The following is a 20,922-nucleotide window of genomic DNA, read 5'->3' on the forward strand; positions in this document are numbered from 1 at the left end:
AGTCAGTCAGTCTGATAGCCAAGTGCACTTGGACAGAAAGGCCACTGCACCATTAGAGCGCATGCAGTTGAGGCAGCTTCAGCTATTCTACAGAATTCCCACCGCTACACAGAACACATGGATTTTTTTTTTTTGAGATAAAAACAAAACAGTTTAATGACTGGGATAGAATGGCTTCTGGAATCCTGTGTGGTTAATTTGTGTTCTAATGTGAAATTTCCAACTTAATTTTTTTTAAATAAAACATTAGCCAGGAGTTGGTGACATACACGTGTAATCCCAGCACTCTGGGAGGCAGAGGCAGGCAGATTTCTGAGTTCGAGGCCAGCCTGGTCTACAGAGTGAGTTCCAGGACAGCCATGGGTACACAGAGAAACCCTGTCTCAAAAAAACCAAATCCAAAATAAATAAATGAATGAATGAATGAATGAATGAATGAATGAAACATTAACAGCTCCCAGCTCAGGCTGATGCTAGTATCCTTGCAGCCAGAGTGAGGAGGAGAGGATGAATACAAAGTCTGAATTTATGTGAGCATTTGCCACCCTGGTAACCCAGTTGAAGATAAAGAAAATTCTCAGGTAGTTAAAAGAAATCCTAACATCTGTCCAATTCTAAATTCTTTCCCATCAGAATGGAGCCTGTGTTTGACTATAATTCAAGGTAGGGGAATTCGTATTTCTTCTCAGAATATTTATTATTGTGGAAACTAATTCAGTGGAAGATCTCGTTTAGGAAGTTAACATTTGGGAATTCCTGGTTTGGAAATGATATTTAGCATACTGTGTTGGGGACTTAATTTAATGGAGTCCCAAATGACATGGGAATTCCCATGTTTGCTTGTAAGACGCTTCAGGTCCCTGCCCCCAGTTGATTTTGATTGGGAATTAAAGATCCCAACATCCAATGGCTAGACAGGTAGGCTGAGGCAGAACCTTTAGATTTGTGGGGGCTAGGAACTGGGAGAGAAGGAGGAGGCAGAGATCTCCACAAAAGGGAAGAAAAAAAGACTGGACCTAAAAGGCCTGCTGACACATAAGAATCAGAGAAAGTAACCACGGGCCACTTCCCTGATTGGACGAGGGGGGCGGGGTAGCAGAGTCGAAATCTAGATTTTAAAAGATGTTAATTCAGGAGTACTGAAAGGGAGTATTTGCTAGCAGGGGAAGGTTTAGGAATGTGTGTACATGTGTGTGTCTATGTGTGTCTGTGTCTGTGTGTGTCTGTGTGTTCATTCACTAATCCAGAGAGCTTCTAGGCAGGCAGAGCCCACAAGAGACCTGCCTGGAACTGAAGCAGTAGCTAAACTCATCGCTACCGTATTGAAGGCAGGCATAGCTGCCTCCAGGAATTACAATTACCTAAGTATTAGTTCTGAAGGACAGAGGTCTGGACAAGATGACTACTTTATAGGACTCCATATGTTTCTCCTCAAAGCCTGTGTTATATGGAAGTTCCCTGTGTCCACGGAAACTGTGAAGCCCAGTTCCTCGATTTCTATCAATGAACAATCATCAGTCTTCATTCTCAAAAGTCAATCGTTTCTTCAAAACCTTTTTCAAACTCCATGATTGCATCCTAAACCCAGGCTCACAGCACTTTGTGCTGCTATAGAGCACCTCTTCCATTCTCTCTGCCCTCCACATTCTAGACTCTTCCACCAAATTTATACCCTTTTGTATATATCAACATCTGTGCAAACAGACCGTGGTTTAGTGTTTTCTGAATACACCACACGCTTCCCACTCTTAGGTTTTCTCACAATTTCTGCTTGGAAGCAATAGGAAGAGAAATTGCTAAAAGACGGACTTCTCACGTACATCCTTTATACCTAGAGATGACACCTTTCTATAATTTACCTCCTTTTTCTTGGCAGCTCCTTCCAAGGGCTTTGCCAATTTCTCTAGATAACATGGACTAAAAATAAGCAAATCTCAGACTTCTAAGGTTTTTTTGGGGGGGTGAGGGATTCATGTCTTGTCTCATAGTGTGCATCATATCTTACCCCCCTGCTGTGTGCATCCTAATAGCCTTGGCATAATACAGGAGGCATAGGAGATAAGAAAAGTCAGCTTCTGAGAGAGGCAATAGCATTAGTCACTCACTGGATTTCTAATCTCCAAACAACAGCAGGCAGCTGCATTGTGGAGTAAATCTTGGCATCAAGAAGCAGTGTGGGGGTGTCCACAGGGCACATGTGCCCCAGTAGTTTATATTTGTCTTAATACTCCACCATAAGTTACCATAATTATGGGGACAACTTGAATATTTAATTTGGGTTAAGTATTTGCCTAAATGTTTCACCTATAAGGTGGCATTTCATTTTTCCTTCCATATACAACTCAAGAAAAATCAAATTTCAACAAGCCTGAATAACCTAACTTACCTCAGATCACACTATGTAAATGAGTCCAAACTTACCCTTCCCTAACTCCAAACCCCTAAACTTCTACAGTAAATGTCTCAGGAATATATGCTAAGACACCCTAAAATTACTGGAATAGTAACTATATTAGTCCTATAAGACATGAATTCATGGGGGCCAGAGAGGTGAATTACTTACTGGTTAAGAACTGTTCCTGTGCAATTCCCAGGACCAGAATTCTAATCCCAGCATCCCTGCTACAGTGTATCCTGAAAATGCCCATCATTCTGGCTCTAAGAGATGCAGTGCCCACTTCTACTCTCAGGGTAGCACGGACACGTGTAAATAAACAAAGTAATAGAAATGAAGAGATATGATCAAGATAAAATTTTTACATGTATAAAATTGCCAAAGTATAAATGATCCTCAAAAAGAAAAACAAATATATCATCAGCATTCACAAGTAAAGATGTCTTCCTTTCCTTTTCACTCTGCATATACATCCATAACATATCTAACGGTGTGGAATTAATACCTCCTCAAAATGCCACGTTCCTTTACCCACTTGCTATGAAAGTGTAGGATATTTCCCTTTGTTTTTTTTTCTTCCTAAATATGTGGTCCACAGGATGGACAGCCTGGAATTCAGAAGGCATGTACAGCTTGCATGATGGCAAATGTTACTCTGTGCACTTGAGGGTCAGACCACACACTCCTTAGTCAAGAATTCAGAGGGAGTGTCCCAAATAGCTGCAAAGCATCTTTTGGTGAACTAACAACTTTGTCTTCATGGAAATTTTCCAAGCCCTTTGCTCTGACCAATCCTTGAAATGTTGCACATTTAATATGTATAAACATGTAAGAGGGCTTCCTTTGTCTTCATAGAAAAGTGACAAGTCTATAAGATCAGTATTTATAGGGTTAGAACCTTTATACCTATGTTCTTTGTTCTTAACATGTTTATTCATTCTTTGATAAATTACACACTTACCCAGTGTATATAGAGCATATCTCTACCCTGATATTTTTCTTTGAGTCCCCCTAGCTCTGCCAACCCATCTTCCTCACGAGTTCATGTCCTTTAGCTTTTGTTTTTCTAAGCTTATGTTCTTGGTGGATGCTCTCAAGGGATGTACTCGGGCTAGACTGAGAAACAATAAGAACTACTACCCACTGCTTTAGATTCTACAGGCAGACAGCCTTCCTGGACAAATGGAGACACATCGATCATAAAGCTAAAATAATTATTCATGATAGATTCTTTATAAGCCTTCCTATGCATCCTCGTGTGGAAGTAGAGGGTAAGGGTTACTTTAAACATATCTGTTAAGAACAACAAATTTCAAAAGTGGACATTTCAAAAACACTGAAAAGAGAAAAAAGGAGACTGAAAGTTAATGCAAATGTATTGATTAAAAATGCTCAAAAACTCTCAGCTGGGGGTCATGAGAGTTCAGAGACAGTGCCAAGCAAATCTTGGTATACATTTGGACCTCAAAGAAAACTTAATCTGCCCAGCCCAAAGATGAGACTCACATCTCTATGACTCTTTTCTGATATGGTACATTTCTTTGTTTTGTACAAAATTATGTAATAGGTTTACTTGAATAATCCAAGTAAACCAAGCTTCATAGACTGAGATTTTCATTTGTAACCCTATTTACTATAATTGGGCATGTTCTGTGCCTATGAGACATGTTTAGAAGAAGGTAAATTAGACATCTCCTTCATCCTTGGATTATGAACTTGCACGTGTGTGTCTTGAGGTCTACTTGTTGTATATAGGCCATTCCTTGAAATGTTGGAGCTTTGAAATGTCTTTAAAAACAGGAAGGTTTTCTTGTACTTTTTAGAGAAGCAACAAGATATAATGAAGGAATTTGGACTTCTAAGGACCTGGGGTTGGATCATAACTCCATTATTTACCTAACAATGTGGTACCCGGCCTCAGAATTCCACCCTGAAGGTATGGAATACTTGTGCCTGTGTTATATGATCGTTTAAACTCGCACAAAGAACATAGATAAGTTCCCACTGCAAAGAGAATCAGAATGGTAGTGTTTATTTCTATGTCAGTGTTCTTCTTCCTAGCGCCGATGTTTCTTCTCACCAGTTTCTTACAGAATAACCCTTGAGTGGGAGACATGGTACATTAAAGGTATTTGTGTCCAAAAATATATAATGAAGAGTCAAGGTTTCACCTTTCTATACTCCACTACATTCTGTACTGTAACTAAGATCTGGGAGACTTTAGGGTAGATGAATAATCACCTGGCATCTAGCATATAAGTGTATCATACCAGAATTTCTAGCACCAAATTCCTTACTTTACATTTCTTTTGGAATTATTCTGCCACTTTTCACACATTAGTTGTGTGTGTGTGTGTGTGTGTAGAGGCCAGAAGACAACCTTGGTGGCATTTTTCAAGTGCCACCCACCTTGTTCTTCGAGACAAGATCTATTACTATCCCGGGACGCATTGGGTCGGCAGGGACAGAGTCCAGGGACCCTTCTGCTTCTACCTCCCCAATGCTGGATTTACGTGTGAGCACCAACACCACGCCCAGATTTTGCCTAAGGCCTCTAGGGAACTGAACTCAGGTCCTTGTGTTTGGTGGCAAGCACTTAACTGGCCAAGCTATCACCTCAGTGCTGAAGCAGCACTAATTTTTAAAACATCACTCCTATGTAGACACTCCAGGGAGGGAGGGAGAGAGAGAATAACAGAGAAAACGAGACTCCATTCTCTGACCTGAGGTCAAAGAAATTCTTTGGCCTGAGGTCAAAGACCTGAGGTATAAATGGTAGTGTGTGAGCAGGTGATCTTTTTAACAGGCGACATTAGACTAAGAGCAACGGCCCATGCCAGGTGTAGAGCAGACCTTCCTTTCATAGTCCCTGTGACCTCCCACCACTTGGGCCCCTTGCTCAGGGATGGTGCAATTCCATATGCGTGTTAAGAGGTCACTGAGGGGAGCTATGACAAAAGGCTCTAAATATGGCAGGCTCACCTCAGACCTTGCTATTTAGAGAGGCCCCTCCTCACCTGCCCCATCCATCATTCCTGGTGAAGTCTGTTTGTTTAGCCGGAAGTGTGGGAACACCAGTGAGACACCAACCTCGCACTCGGGTGGCTGGAATGGGGACCGTGATATTTTTATATTCTCTAACCAACTGCCAGCTCTTAATAAACATTTCCTCAGGCCATTTTTACAATGACATCGTTTGCTATCCTTAGAAGTTGTTATAGCTCCACGATTCTTATCCTGAAGGAAAGGTAGAACGAGAAAAGGAGGAGGTGGCAGTGGTGAGGGGGAAGAAGGTTCTAGAAGCACTTCCGGAACATCTAAGAGGGTGTGGTGGGGTATCATACACCTTCTCGTCAGGCCATGCAAACATGCAATTTTGAACATTCTCTGTGGAATCACAGATAAGGTGAAAATCCTGCAAGTGTAGGAGGCAGCCCCCTTCCCCGAAGCCAAGTGTACCTGGGGCATCACTGAGGCTAAACGCGATGCGGACTGGCTTGTCTGCAGGCACCCGGGCTGTGCTGATCATGTGGGCACCTGAGGCCCGGCCTTCTCCTGGGTCTTCCAGCTGCAAGGACAAGAGATAGCCACTGTCAGTTACCCAGCGTCACAGCCTGGCACGCCAGAGACCTTCGGAAATAAGAAGGGAGATTTAGTAAGTTGCCTTGTCCACATTGTAAGTACGTACCTGGTCCATTTTAATTTTTTTCTCTCTTCTGCAAAAAAAAAAATTACTTTGGTAATAGACATCCAGAATGAATGAAAGATGGCTTAAAGTTTCCGATTTCATAGTTTCAGTATCTCTTTCCATTGACCAGTTGAATCTTGGTTTTGAGGGCCACCTATTATTTTTAATTGGAGACAACACTTTAAAAAGATACAGCCTTAATAGACTGTCAGATGGCTTCAAACTAAGCTGCTTTTCCATTCGTAGGGGATGAAGAGAGACCCCAGCTGGCAAAATGCTTGTCATGCAAGCAGAAGGATCTGAGTTCAATTCTCCTGTCAAAACAAGGGGCCTGGCGGTCCGAACTTGTGACCTCAGTGATGGAGAGACACAGACAGGCAGATCTCTGAGGCCCCTGGGGCAACTATCCTGGCCTGATTGGGAGCAAGCACCACTTACTAGTGAAAGACCAGGCCGCAACGAAAAAGGAAGACAAAACCAGAGGAATAGCTCCGCAGGTCGGCCCGTGGCCTCTGCGTGCATGTGCACGCCTGCACGGTCATGCAGACACGCAAGCACCCATGCACACAAAGCCTGAATTAAATACAACATTTCCTTTGGAAGGTAGTAAAGGATGGATATCATTTAAAGTAAGCCCAAACCATTTTACACCACCTTAGAGCTGTGGTATAAAAACTACATTCTTAACTATCTGATGACCTAGACGTCTATCAAACACTTGTGCCTAAGGTGTCATTTAACTGCAGGGTACAACCCAAAACATAACTTGGCCATAGGGCACATGGTTATAATTACCAGCACCTGTGGACACAGGAGGATCAGCTGATCCAAGATAATATTTACTAAGTCGTGAGTTCGAAGCTCCCTGAAGTCCTCTCTTAAACAAAAACAAAACACCCAAAAGCATCTCATGAGTGTTTGGCTCCATTTATTAAATTATTACTTAGTTAATAAACTTAGACAGCATTCGTGGAAAACATCCCATATTAACATGTCTATTTTAGGTCATGCCTCTCCTAAACTCTGTCCTCTTCATCTCATGTAGGCAGAAACCCAAAAAAACCTGCATGATATTTTAAGGAAAATGTCTCCAAAAATGGCAAAATATAAATAATGTCTTTAGCCATCCTTGGCAGGATCCTGGGAACCACCATAGCAGAATATTTTCTCATGGTCAGGTTTTTTTTTTTTTTTTTTTTTTTTTTTTTTTTTTTTTTTTTACTCTTTCCCATAGCTTTTCTGTGTCTAAAAATAGTATCCAGAACACTGGGGTTTGTTTTCACAATTACTTATGTGGGCAAGTTCAAGGCCTACATTTGTACAAGTACACTCAGATGTACACACATTTGGAACCATCTGGTACCATTAGGTACCATCCTGAGAGAAAACAGGCTTATATTAGCCATCCGATAAAGCTTACAAACACAGCAAATGTTTATGAGCCACTTAGAATTCTGTTGAGCCCACTAAGCTAATCCGCGCAATAGCTCTGAACGCTGGACATTCTACACACCCCAGCACATAACTTTACGTTACAAAAGGATGGTATCCTGAAATGGCTATGACTTAACACGGGACTTCTCTCTTTTACAAAAAAACAACCGTCTGGCACATTTCTGGGTAGTTTCTTCGGCTTGGTATCGGGAGTCTCTTAACCACCTGTTTCTGAAGAAAGAGCACAGATGGTCTCAGATTGGACAAAACAAACAAGAAGCTTAGGGAGTTGTAGCCGAAAGGGAAATTCTTGCTTCTGTGCATCCTACAGTGTCCAGTCTGCCTGAGCGTGACTTCTAGCGATGGGAAGCTCACACCTCTTCAGGTACATCCCTTCCCACTTTCTTATGTCAACAAATGAAGCATAGGAGACAGAAATCTGCCTCCTGGGTTTACTAAACAGACCTCTGCTCTGGTTTCAAGCTAGGGGAATGAAATCAATCATCACAACTAAGGGCAAGACAAGAGAAAAATATCGGTCTGCCTCCGAAAGGATGATGTCCAGACCCGGAAGGTTGTGAGTTCCACACAGCATCCATACTTGCCTTTCCATCGCCACCTCCGGGGGAAAGCGGCTGCTGGGTCCTTCCCCGGACACTATAACGGAGCCTTTAGTTAAGTTGCGGGTGCTCAGCTCAGCGCGGTTAGCTGAGTTTCACACCTGTTGCCTTACCTCACTTAGTTGAGAGTCTGCGCTTGTGTAATCCAGGGCCAGCCACTGCCTTGGCCAGTCGTTGAGTTTGTGGAGTCAAGACTCAGCGAGAGAGCAGTCTGCACCTGCTGCATAGCAGCCACGGACACTCTGAGGAGCAGAGACAGCTGCCCAGCGTGCACACTACCTGCTCTGCGCCGGACCCCAGCGTCCCATCCCACGGGACCTCCCTGTTCCGTTTCCTCGCATAGCCCCTCTCTCCTTTCCTTGCCACTCCGACAGCCAGGATGTTGTCATGTTTCTAGAAAAAGCAAGAGCAAAAGAAAAACCCTCCTCCTGTCAGAAGCATTGATAAACAGCAAGTTGTAGAGCGTCCAAATGTTTTAATTCATTAGTCCTGGCAGACCTAAAATACAAACAGACTTGCTTCACAAGACAGGAATGTCTTCGTGGTGACCCAATCCGTGTCTGTGTCTATTCCAGCGAACTGGCAAAGATAGCATGACTCTAGTCAGCAAAAATGTCAGCTCAGCTAGACCCAGCCAACTTGGACAGGCCACTGGCTGGCCCTTAGATCGTCGCGGTGATGATCCCATTAAGAAGGTGAGGTCTGAGGTTGAGCTGGGCCTGAGCTGGATGACTTGGTCCACTCTACAAAGGCAGGCGTTCACAAAAGAGGTCAGTGGTCGACCGGGAACATCGAGATCCTTCAAACTTCTCTTTACAGTTGTGAACTTGGATGCCTTGGGTGTTTAAAAATAACTGAACCATGATGTTAAGGTTAAATAGTTAAATATAAATAACGTTAAGAGACTGCAAAGACAAGCCACAAATTGAAAGAAAACATTTGCAAAATGCACAGGGGAATCCAAAATATGCAAAGAAAACTTAAAAATGGACAGAGAGGGAACAATCCAGTCGGGGAGGGGGAGGGGGAAAGGGGAGGGGGGAATGGTCAAGAGTTCTGAACAGATACTTTTTCAGCAAAGGTAAACAGATAACAAGTTAACCTATGGAAATATGATCAGCTTTTGTGTCATTAGAGAGCCGCACACTGAAATAATGGGACATTGCTCGGTACCGGTTCCTACTGTCCACAACCCACAGCAAGTGATGAAGTATATATGGAGAAGAATGCTAGTTCTCGCCCACTTCTAGTGGGAATACAAAATAATAAAGGAACTTTCGAATACAATTTGATCATTTCTGACTAAACCAAACATATTCTTATCATGTGACCCATCGATCGCAAGTGTTCCAAGGTCTGTCTAGCATCCAGGTTTACATGACGATGATGGGTGATACATTCAACCTCTAAGATGTCAAAGTTGCCCATTGTTTATATGCTGAATGCAAGTAAATAATTATGCCTTGCATTTTAAACGCCATCCAAAGGCCCATGGAAGGCTTGCTCTGCTGTCTACAGTATGATTTGGCAGTGATGGAAACCTTCACTTAGGGTCTCACTTAGGTGACTGGAGGTGTGCCCTTAAAGATCTTGGTGTCCCAGACCCTCCTCTTTCTCTCCCTTTGCTCTCTGGATGTATTGATGGGGGTAGTTTTCTTACACCACATGATCCATAATAAATTGCCTCTTCATAGGCCCAAAGGAAATAGGACGAAGGGACTATGGGCTACAGCCTTCGAAACCATGAGAGCCAATTAATCTTTCAGACTTACAAGATGACTTTCTTAGGGCCTTAACCAATGAAAAGGAACGCGGTAGCATATCTTTAGTGACTCCCACCTCAGGCCCCTAGGCCTGCCTCTGGAGGAGCTGATGGTGGCATTAATGTTGCTACAGTTCTCAGTGCTGCTAGCAACTGGAGTGCAGAGACACTGATAGTCAGGGATGGAAAGACGGACGGAGAGAGCGCCTTTCTTTTTCCTTTTCCTAATATCCCCAAAGAAGCATTTATTTACTCTTTTAAGTCCAAAACATTTATTTTAGCAGTCTGGCATTTCATTACCACCCATCCTGATGCTGTCAGGATACACAAGGACAATAGCCAAAGAGTCACAAAAAATAAATCTGTAATTCTTAATTGCAAAAAAAAAATAAGTTACACATGTCAAAAACACACCTGATGCATCGCACTGAAAAGGTGTGTGCACATCACATCCTGATTTAAAGAGGCACAGCGAGGGCTGCTGAACGCTCACGGGAAAGTTTACAAAGCTGATGATGAGGGAACAGTTGTCGCTGTGTGGGTTTCATTAGCTGAAGGGAGAGGTGAGAGGGGCAAATGCATTTTTTGCATGCACAAGATATACTGCTTAACAAAACACTCTCAGCTTGTTTTAAATCGCAGCCATATCCCGTGTTGGCTAATTCTCCTTTCTACACTCCTCAATTACCATCATCTGGATTTATTTTTTTCTTTTTTTTAACTTGGATTTATTTTTAAAGGTTTATATTATTATTGTTGTTATTATTATTATTATTATTGTTATTATTATTATTATTATTATTATTATTATTATATGTAAGTACACTGTAGCTGTCTTCAGACACTCCAGAAGAGGGCATTAGCTCTCATTACGGATGGTTGTGAGCCACTATGTGGTTGCTGGGATTTGAACTCAGGACCTTTGGAAGAGCAGTCAGTGCTCTTAACTGCTGAGCCATCTCTCCAGCCTCATCATCTGGATTTAAAGTGACAATTCATATTAAATACATAGGAATCATCTCCTTTTGTGATCATGTACCTGACACAGGCAACATCTCCATGTCCTAGAGTTACGAAAACAATCCCAGCTCATGGTCTACAACACTCACGGCTGCATCTCCTAACAGTCAAAGATGACAGAGAGAGAGAGAGAGAGAGAGAGAGAGAGAGAGAGAGAGAGAGAGAGAGAGAGGTGAGCCGGATGCTACAGTGGAAAAGATTTCAACAAAGGATAACTTGACAACAGTGAGTAAAGAATAAATAAATAAAAGACGTCTTATTTTTCTTATTTAGACTATTTAGATAGTCTAAGTATGCTGTGTCTGAGCCTGATAATATAAATTGAAATATTTCCGACCATAATATCAACTAACTCTTCTGTCACCTTAGGAATGATGGTGCACATCTGGACTCATTACTCAAAACACATCCGAGCAACAAATAGGAAACACGAATGAAATCAAGTCCCACAACTGAAACCTAAAATAACCCAGATGGCACTTTAGGAATGCAAAAGAAAAAAAAAAGTAGAGAGAGAAATTCAATCCAGAAAGGATGTGTGTGCACATGAAAATATTAGCAATCAACCGTATGTGTCTGAGTGATACTATTACCCACTGTTTGTTGTTTCATTCTTCTCACCAGTAAGTATTTTTATTGTTCGTGTTAGTCAGCTTTTCATTGCCATAACATGACATTTGAGACAAATCAAGGGAAAAGGGAAGGGCTTATTTTGTGACAGGGTCTCGGGAGCCTCGGACCACAGTCACTCCAGCCCATTGGATGGCTCCTGTGGCAGGATAGTACATCATTGCCGGAGCAATGGGTGGAGAAGGCTGTTCTCCCTCACGGAATGAAGCAAAGGGAGAAATTTCAACAATCTCTCAAGTGCCCAGCTGGGGATCAAGCCTACATTACATAGGCCTTTGGAAACATACCAGACACAAATTAGAACATTGTTATGGGGGAGTTATTTTTTTTTAATAAAAAAAACAGTGGGGGACTTTGACCTGGGCGTCACATGCATGCCTTTAATCCCAGCACTTAGGAAACAAAGCTAAAAAGATCTCTGTGAACTCAGGTCCAGTATTGTCTACAAAATAGGTCCCAGACCAGCCCAGAACTAAGGGGACCATAATATGTTCACATATGAGTTTGTTTCTGATTAGGATTTTGGATATGCTCATAGTATAGACTATTATCCTAATTTGGTGATATAAATTTCTCAATACAATACAGGAATTTTGTGAAAGTTTTGTATCTTCCAGAGCACTGTTTCCTCTAACTTGCTTGTTTGCTTAGGAAGCATGGTCGCTACATGGTAAGGTCATCTTCAGGCCAGCCTCTCCTCCTGCCCCTGACCACAGTCAAGCCACAAGTCCCCAGAGCCTCTTCCTGCTTCTTTTTGGTTAATCACTGTAACAGGAGGAAAATTCGACACAAGCTTCAAGGGCCAAGAGTAAGCGCAAGGCACTGCCCCATTGGCTTTGCTTTTATCCTTTTAGATGATGTGCAAAATCATATGGATTCTTGAAAATATATTTTATATGCATGTGTGTGTGCCTGGGTGTGAATATGCACACCACATGTGTGGAGGAGCCCTTGTAGGTCAGAAGAGGCACGGGTTCTCCAGGAGCTGGAATTACAGGCAGTCGTGAGCCACTTTTTAGGTCCTAAGAACCAAACTAGGTCATCTGAGCAAGCATGATCTTAAGCACTGAACACACCCGCCCCCAAGAGAATAGATTTTTTTTTTATTTAAGAATTTCTGATCATATCTTGTTACCACCTTTCACGCTGAAGGAGACTAAGGCTTGCTTTTACAAATCCAAGTTCACTTGAGGATTTCAGTTAGCAGAATGACCAACTTTAGATGGTTGTTTTTTTGTGAAGCTCAAGGTTAGAACGAGGGCAAAAAACACTGAACATCCTGTCTCAGAAGTTTCTCCTTTATGAACTTTACTAAAAGAAGATGATGATGTCCACTCGGTGTTTCGACTTGAGGAAAGAAAGATGGGAAGTGGAAAACTGTGACCTATGAGTCCAACCCAGGCTGTTCTCTGTGTATATAAAACTGCCTTGGAACACAGCCATAACCGCCATCACTCAGTCCCTGTTTTTCTCCCTAAAGTCAGAGCCAACACACACCACTGAAGAATCTAAGAATCTGGCTGTCTAAGGTCCCAATCTGGTTCTCCTGGTTGATCTGGTTCAATCAAATAATCTATGCTTTGTTTTCCCCAGATACAAACTGGGGGATACTTTATCATTATTAAGATTACAGGAGTTTGACTTTCCTTCCCACAATCCCTTGCGCCCTTCCTTTCCAATTTGGGCCTGGCAGAATGGCTCCCGAAAAGAAGGATGGTGAGAAGAAGGGCCCTTCTGCCATCAACGAGGCGGTGACCCGAGAACACACCATCAACATTCACAAGCGCATCCATGGAGTGGGCTTCAAGAAGCGTGCTCCTCGGGCACTCAAAGAAATCTGGAAGTTTGCCATGAAAGATATGGGGACTCCAGATATGCGCATTGACACCAGGCTCAATAAAGCTGTCCGGGCCAAGGGAATAAAGAATGTTCCGTATCACATCTGAGTGCGTTTGTCTAGAAAATGTAATGAGGATGAGGATTCATCAAACAAGCTCTACACATTGGTAACTTACATGCCTGTTACCTCATTCAAAAATCTACAGATGGTCAATGTGGATGAGAGCTAACCTGCTGAATGCCAAATAAAGTTGCAGAACTGAAAAAAAAAAGATTACAGGAGTTAATATAAATGTATACAAGAATGCCAGAAATCATCATTATTCTAAGGGGGGAAAATTGGAAACATTCACAAGAAGAACATTTACAGTACCTGTTTTAAGGTTCAGGGAACACTGAAGACGAGGAAACAGAAAGAATATAAGAGTAACTGAAACGAACGGTACATCTCATGCTCACATCACACAAGCTTACGGACTCTCCATGAAGACGGGACAGAAAGGTCTCTGTGAGTTTGAAGCCAGCCTGGTCTACATAGTGAGCTTCAAGACTGTGAGACCCTGTGCTGGAGAGAGAGGCAGGGGAGGGGTATGGAGAGGGAGGCATGAGGTTGGAAGAGAGACATGGGTAGGTGTTGGATCTGGGAATTCTTGAAGAATTAATAAGAATATTTTAAGAGCAAAACAATAATAAGAAAAGAGGAGAAAAAGATCATACAAGGCAAAAGACTGGGGACAGAGCTGTTACATACTATTTTCTGGGTGTGAGTGTCGTGATCTCACCACTGGAGTTGCCTTTAGTGAGCCTGGGTAAGACTTGACATATTTATAGTCAATCATGTACGGATCAGGGAAGGGTTCACTGGGAACCCTATCTTCTTTGCTGAACTATTTATTGGCTGTGATGAATTCTGGGGAAGGAGTGGCTAATTTGTCCCCACAGATGGGCCCATGGTCAAAGATATGGCCCTGATTAAATTCAATAGATAACAATACAAAAATACACACACGTAGGAAAGAGACTTGAAGTGAGCAGGGTGGTAATGGGGGAACGGGAAATAGAAGAGAACTGAGAGTGATCAGAATGCATTATACACATGTGGGAAATTGCCAAAGAACAAATACAATTAAGGCTACTGTTTAAAAGCAAAGAATAAAGAACATGTGTGTGTGTGTGTGTGTGTGTGTGTGTGTGTGTGTGTGCTCACTAAAGGCAACTCCAGTGGTGAGATCATGACACATCACACCCAGAAAATAGTATGTAACAGCTCTTTCCCCAGTCTTTTGCCTTGTATGATCTTTTTCTCCTCTTTTCTTATTGTTTTGCTCTTAAAATATTCTTATTCTTTGAGAATTCCCAGATCTCCCAGATAACCTGCCCATGTCTCTCTTCCAACCTCATGCCTCCCTCTCCATGCCCCTCCCCTGCCTCTCTCTCCAGCACAGGGTCTCACAGTCTTGAAACTCACTATGTAGACCAGGCTGGCTTCAAACTCACAGAGACCTTTCTGTCCCGTCTTCATGGAGAGTCTCTAAGCTTGTGTGTATGTGTGCATGAGATGTACCGTTCATTTCAGTTACTCTTATATTCACAAGAAGATCATTTACAGTACCTGTTTTAAGGTTCAGGGAACACTGAAGACGAGGAAATAGAAAGAAATGCAAACCAAAATGACTCTGAGATTCCGTCTCATACCTATCAGAATGGCTCAGATCGCTAACACGAGTGACAGCTCATTCTGGCAAGATTGTAGAGCAAAGGGGACACTGCTCCGTTACTGGTGGAACTGAAAACTTGTACAGCCACTATGGAAATCAGTGTGGTGGGTTCCTCATAGAACTGGGAATTGATCTACCTCAGGATCCAGCTATTCCCCTGGGAATATACCCAAACGATGATCCATTCTAGCACAGGACACTTGTTCAACTATTTTCATTGTGGCTTGATTTGTAATAGCCAGAAACGGGAACTGAGCTATTCCTTAACAGAATATTGTATAAAGATGATGTGGTGCATTTGCACAGTAGAATTTTACTCGGCTGCTTTTTAAAAAATGACATCATGAAATTTGCAGGCAAATAGAAGTAATAAAAAATTTACCTTTAGTGAGTTAACCCAGACCCAGAAAGATAAATATGGTATGCATTCACTCAGAAGTAGATATTAGCCATTTAGTAAATGATAACCAAGCTATAGTCTGTAGAGCCAGAGAGGTTATGTAAAAAAGGAGGGAGACATGGATCTCCATGGGAGGGGAATAGAATAGATTTTATAGGTAGACTGGAGATATGTGGGGATTGGACTAGGGAGACCTGGTGAGGGAAAAGATAGAGGAGGAGAGTGTGGAGAGAAACAGTTGGAATTGGGGGGCACGTAAGGGGTAGTGTAGAAACCTAGCCCAGTGGAAACTTCCTGGAACCTATAAAGGTATCCTAATGAAGATGCTTGGTAGTAGGGTATACTTAGTCTCAACTAGCATCTGAACATAAAGCTAGGTGAGGCTTCCATTGACAAGACCAGACTGTATTCATTGAGTTATTGTCTGAGGGGTTCCAATGGAACTACCCAAACAGCCAAGCCTGAGGCTAAGACAAAGAGTTGTTCTCTGCAAATAGACAGCAGGACCCCATTGCTGAGGGCAGCACTCACACAACTCATTGCACATGCAGAACTCCAGCTGGTGCCTACCTAGAGTCTTTATGCTATGTTCTAGTCTCTTTGGTGTGGGAAAGTACTCTGCAGGCTACAGAAAGAGAAAGGTAGACACCTACCAGGCCACAAAATCTTTGACCTACAACCTTGCCTGCAAAATATGCTAGGGCAATGGTGGCACAGAATTTATGGGCGCAGCCGACCAATGTGTGATTTGACTTAAGGCCCGTTCCATGAGAATAAACCTGTACCTGAAAATGCTTAGGTAACCAAGGACTAGAGACTAAATATCTCAAAGACCTAGGGTAAAACAAAACTGATGGACTGAAAAAAAAACAATAAAATACTTCTTAATGATAATTCGTTATACTCATAGATCGGTGCCTTATCCTGTCATCCCCAGAGAGGCTTCCTTTAGCAACAGATAAGAACAGAAGCAGAGACCCACAGACATGGAGAGAGAGTGTGTCTAAACTGGAGGTCTCTATCAAATCCCTCAAGGATCAGGGGATCAATTCCATGGAAGAGGAAATTGTAAGGATCAAAGGGGATAAAGGATACTAAGAAAACAGAGCCTCTGAATCAACTAAGCAAGGCACGTGTGAGTTCGCAGAGACAGCAGCAGCAAACACAGAGCCTACGCAGGTCGACACCAGGTCCTCGGCATATATATTATAGCTAGTAGCTAAGTATTCTTATAGGATGCGTGACTATGAGAAAGAGTGGGCCTCTGACTCCTGTGCCTGCTCTCGGTACTCTTTTTCTCCTGTTGGGTTGCCATGTCCAACTTCGATATACCAGGTTTTGCTTCATCTTATTATATTTTATTTTGCAATGTTTGGTTCTTAGAAGCTCGTTCTTTTTTCTAATGAGAAGCAGAAAGGGATGGATCTGGAGGGGAGGGGAAGAGCAGAGGAACAGGAGACAAGAGGGAGAGAAATTACAATAGAGATTTATTATATAATAAAAAGAATGCATTTTCTTTTTTTTTCTTTTTTTATTGTTATTTTTTTATTCGATATAATTTATTTACATTTCAAATGATTTCCCCTTTTCTAGCCCCCCCCCACTCCCCGAAAGTCCCGTAAGCCCCCTTCTCTTCCCCTGTCCTCCCTCCCACCCCTTCCCACTTCCCCGTTCTGGTTTTGCCAAATACTGTTTCACTGAGTCTTTCCAGAACCAGGGACCACTCCTGCTTTCTTCTTGTATCTCATTTGATGTGTGGATTATGTTTTGGGTATTCCAGCTTTCTAGGTTAATAACCACTTATTAGTGAGTGCATACCATGATTCACCTTTTGAGTCTGGGTTACCTCACTTAGTATGATGTTCTCTAGCTCCATCCATTTGCCTAAGAATTTCATGAATTCATTGTTTCTAATGGCTGAATAGTACTCCATTGTGTAGATATACCACATTTTTTGCATCCACTCTTCTGTTGAGGGATACCTGGGTTCTTTCCAGCATCTGGCAATTATAAATAGGGCTGCTATGAACATAGTAGAGCATGTATCCTTATTACATGGTGGGGAATCCTCTGGGTATATGCCCAGGAGTGGTATAGCAGGATCTTCTGGAAGTGAGGTGCCCAGTTTTCGGAGGAACCGCCAGACTGTTCCTGCGGTAGATCTTCACCAATCCTACATCAGATAGAGGGCTAATATCCAATATATATAAAGAACTCAAGAAGTTAGACTCCAGAAAACCGAACAACCCTATTAAAAAATGGGGTACAGAGTTAAACAAAGAATTCTCACCTGAAGAACTTCGGATGGCGGAGAAGCATCTTAAAAAATGCTCAACTTCATTAGTCATTAAGGAAATGCAAATCAAAACAACCCTAAGATTTCATCTTACACCAGTCAGAATGGCTAAGATTAAAAATTCAGGAGACAGCAGGTGTTGGAGAGGGTGCGGAGAAAGAGGAACACTCCTCCACTGCTGGTGGGGTTGCAAATTGGTACAAGAATGCATTTTCATTAGAATAAAAAAGAGTCAAGGAATGAATAGCCTGGGTAAGTTTCTCAAGGCGCTCGACCCTGGTTGTAATCACTCATCCCCAGCCTAGATGGGTAGGCACAGACAGCAGACAAATTGGAAGGACTCCAATACAATTTTATTTGGAAAACAGTAAATAAATTTGTCCAGAAGAGTTCCAGGAAAACTGCACACTAGACAATAAAATTAGCATTTATTACAATTTTCAAATGTCACACATTTTATTCCTCCATTGATTTTTTTCAGTATTTAAAAATGGTTAAGAGCCATTTCTAGGTGTTGGACCCCACCAGGTAGATGGTGGAGCAAGATTTCATCTGAGCCTTTGATCTAGGAAGAGTTAGCTATCAAGCCTACATTGGATACATCAGGAATTTCCTAACCAGAATTTTGTGATGTTTTGTCTCAGGCTTTTAAAACTGGTTTATCTAAAAATTAAAAGGCCTTATACTCTCTGAGTTTTTTAGTTGCTGTTGATTAAACTTGACATTTGTGTTCCTGTTCTGGAGACAGCTTAGATATCAGACTCTTGGAGAGAAAATGAAATTTCCTTTAACTTTCTTAGCTGATAAGAAAATCATGTTTATCTTATATAATCCAACAATCCACATATTTCCCAATAATACAACATAAAAGGAATAACTAGGCCTAAAAGAAATAACTAATAATTTTGTCTTTTATTACAATATAAGTAGAGTTACTTTTCTAGATGTTATCCTAAGTATAGTCTAGACTTTTTAATCATCTGTAAATATTCTAATGTATTCGCCCAAAAGGCAACAGCAATGCTTTTTTTTTTTAACATAACCAAAGAGTACTATCACATCAGGCAACTACCATGAAAAGAATTTCCTGGAGTCATTAGTTTTGTGATTAATTTATTATCCAGTCACTGTTCAAACTTCTACTTTTCTTATACCTTTTCTTCTCAATTCATGTTTAATTTTTAATCTAAAATCCAAGTGTAGTAAGTTGTTATGTTTCTTACATTTTTTAAAAAGTCTGTAACTACCCACCTTCGACTTTTTTTTTTTTACAATTTTAAATCTGTTAAATAAATAACCCTATAGTTTCTCACATACACCTATGTCTTTTTATTATTGCTTTTTTTTTTACAGTCCAGTCATTGCACCCCTTCCTGTATGTCCTCTCATAGTTCCTTGTCTCCAAGGGGATGTGCCCCAAAACCTCCACCAGACCTCCCTACTCCCTGAGGCCTCAAGTATCTCAAGAGTTAGGTGCATCTTCTCCCACTGAGGCCAGACCAGGCCGTCCTCTGCTGATATGTGGGGCCTCGGACCATTTCGTGTATGCTGCCTGGTTGGTGGCTCGGTGTCTGAGAGCTCTCAGGAGTCCGTGTTAGTAGAGACTGCTGGTCTTCCTGTGGGGTCGCCCTCCTCCTCCGCTTCCTCCAGCCTTTCCCTAATTCAACCAAGGGGTCCCCGACTTTGGTCCAATGGCTGTGTGTAAGTATCTGCATCTGACTCTTTCAGTTGCTTGTTGGGTCTAGCAGAGGACAGCCAGGCTAGGCTCCTGTCTGTAAGCACACCATAGTCTCAATAATAGTCTCAGGCCTTGGGGCCTCCCCTTGAGCTGGATCCCAAGTTGGGACTGGTCACTGAACTGCCTTTCCCTCAGTCTCTTCTCCATTTTACTCCCTGCAGACAGGAACAATTCTGGGTCAGAATTTTGACTCAGCTTGATGCCCTGTCTTTCTACTGGAGGTAGACTCTATGAATTACCTCTTCCCACTGCAGGGCGCTTCATCTAATGTCCTTCCCTTTGAGTCCCAAGGGTCTCTCACCTCCCAGGTCTCTGGTACTTTCTAGAGGGGCTCCTCACCTCCCATCCCCTGAGGTTGCATATTTCCATTCTTTCTGCTGGCCCTCAGGACATCTCACCCTTAACTGATCGTGGTCCCCTTTCCCGGTCCCCTCTCCACCCAGGTCCGTCCTTCCCTCCCCCTCCTGTGATTGCTTTCTTCTCCCTCCCAAGTGGGAGTGAAGCATCCTCACTTGGACCCTTCTGCTTGTTAACCTTCTCGAGTTCTATGGATTGTATCCTGGGTATTATGTACTATTTTTGCTAATACCCACTTATTAATGAGTACGTACCATGCATGTCCTTTTGGGGCTGAGTTACCTCACTCAGGATGATATTTTCTGGTTCCATCCATTTGCCTGCAAAACTCATGATGTCCTCATTCTTAATAGCTGAGTAGTATTCCATTGTGTAAATGAACTATATTTTCTGTATCCATTCTTCTGTGGTGGCACATCTGGGTGGTTTCCAGCTTCTGGCTATCACAGTGAAGGCTGACGTGAACATAGTGGAGCATGTGCCCCTGTAGTATGATCGGGCATCTTTTTACCCATGTCTTTTAACATGTTTCTTTCTACATCTTCACTATAAACTGACAATTGAACACAGAAAATTTGGTACATTCTGGTCTGAGTTTATTTATTTACTTTATGTGCATGGGTGTTTTATTGCATGTGTGTGTGTGTGTGTGTGTGTGTGTGTGTGTGTGTATCAAATACACAAATACATGCCTAGAGATTGCAGAGGCGAGCAGAGATTGTCAGATACCTGGTACTGAGTTATAGACAGTTACGAGCAGTCACATGGGTGCTGGGGATTGGGTGCCCAGGCCTTATGGAGGAGCATGTGTTCTTAACCTCTGAGCATCTCTCCAGACCCTGCACTGTTTTTAAAACATACTTCACAGAAAACAAAGTATTGAGGCCTCCAGTTTTGATCTAGATTCTAATTTCAATTATGTGTAGTAAGCATAAGTGTAATACTACACATAATCTTACAGAGCTCTTATAAAATCAAGACAATGATTTAAACACAAACAAGACACTTTTGAAGTACAATTCAAC

General features: G+C 42.2%; 1 protein-coding gene and 1 pseudogene across 1 annotated transcript in view; one reads left to right on the plus strand and one right to left on the minus strand.

Annotated features, from left to right (window-relative positions):
• Positions 1-8,695, minus strand: part of Map3k7cl (MAP3K7 C-terminal like) — a 44,699-nt gene extending 36,004 nt beyond the window's left edge. Inside the window, exons 1-2 of the mRNA XM_052159075.1 lie at positions 8,251-8,695; positions 5,855-5,963 (exon numbers count right to left, since the gene is read on the minus strand). Coding sequence (XP_052015035.1) covers positions 5,855-5,924 — 70 coding nt within the window. The 5' untranslated portion in view covers positions 5,925-5,963; positions 8,251-8,695. The remainder of the gene's footprint in view (positions 1-5,854; positions 5,964-8,250) is intronic.
• A 4,533-nt stretch (positions 8,696-13,228) lies between these two features.
• On the plus strand, positions 13,229-13,618 carry LOC127666261 (60S ribosomal protein L31-like; annotated as a pseudogene).
• Positions 13,619-20,922: the final 7,304 nt, after the last annotated feature.

Source organism: Apodemus sylvaticus, chromosome 15 (genome assembly GCF_947179515.1).
Source record: "Apodemus sylvaticus chromosome 15, mApoSyl1.1, whole genome shotgun sequence".
Lineage (NCBI taxonomy): Eukaryota > Metazoa > Chordata > Mammalia > Rodentia > Muridae > Apodemus > Apodemus sylvaticus.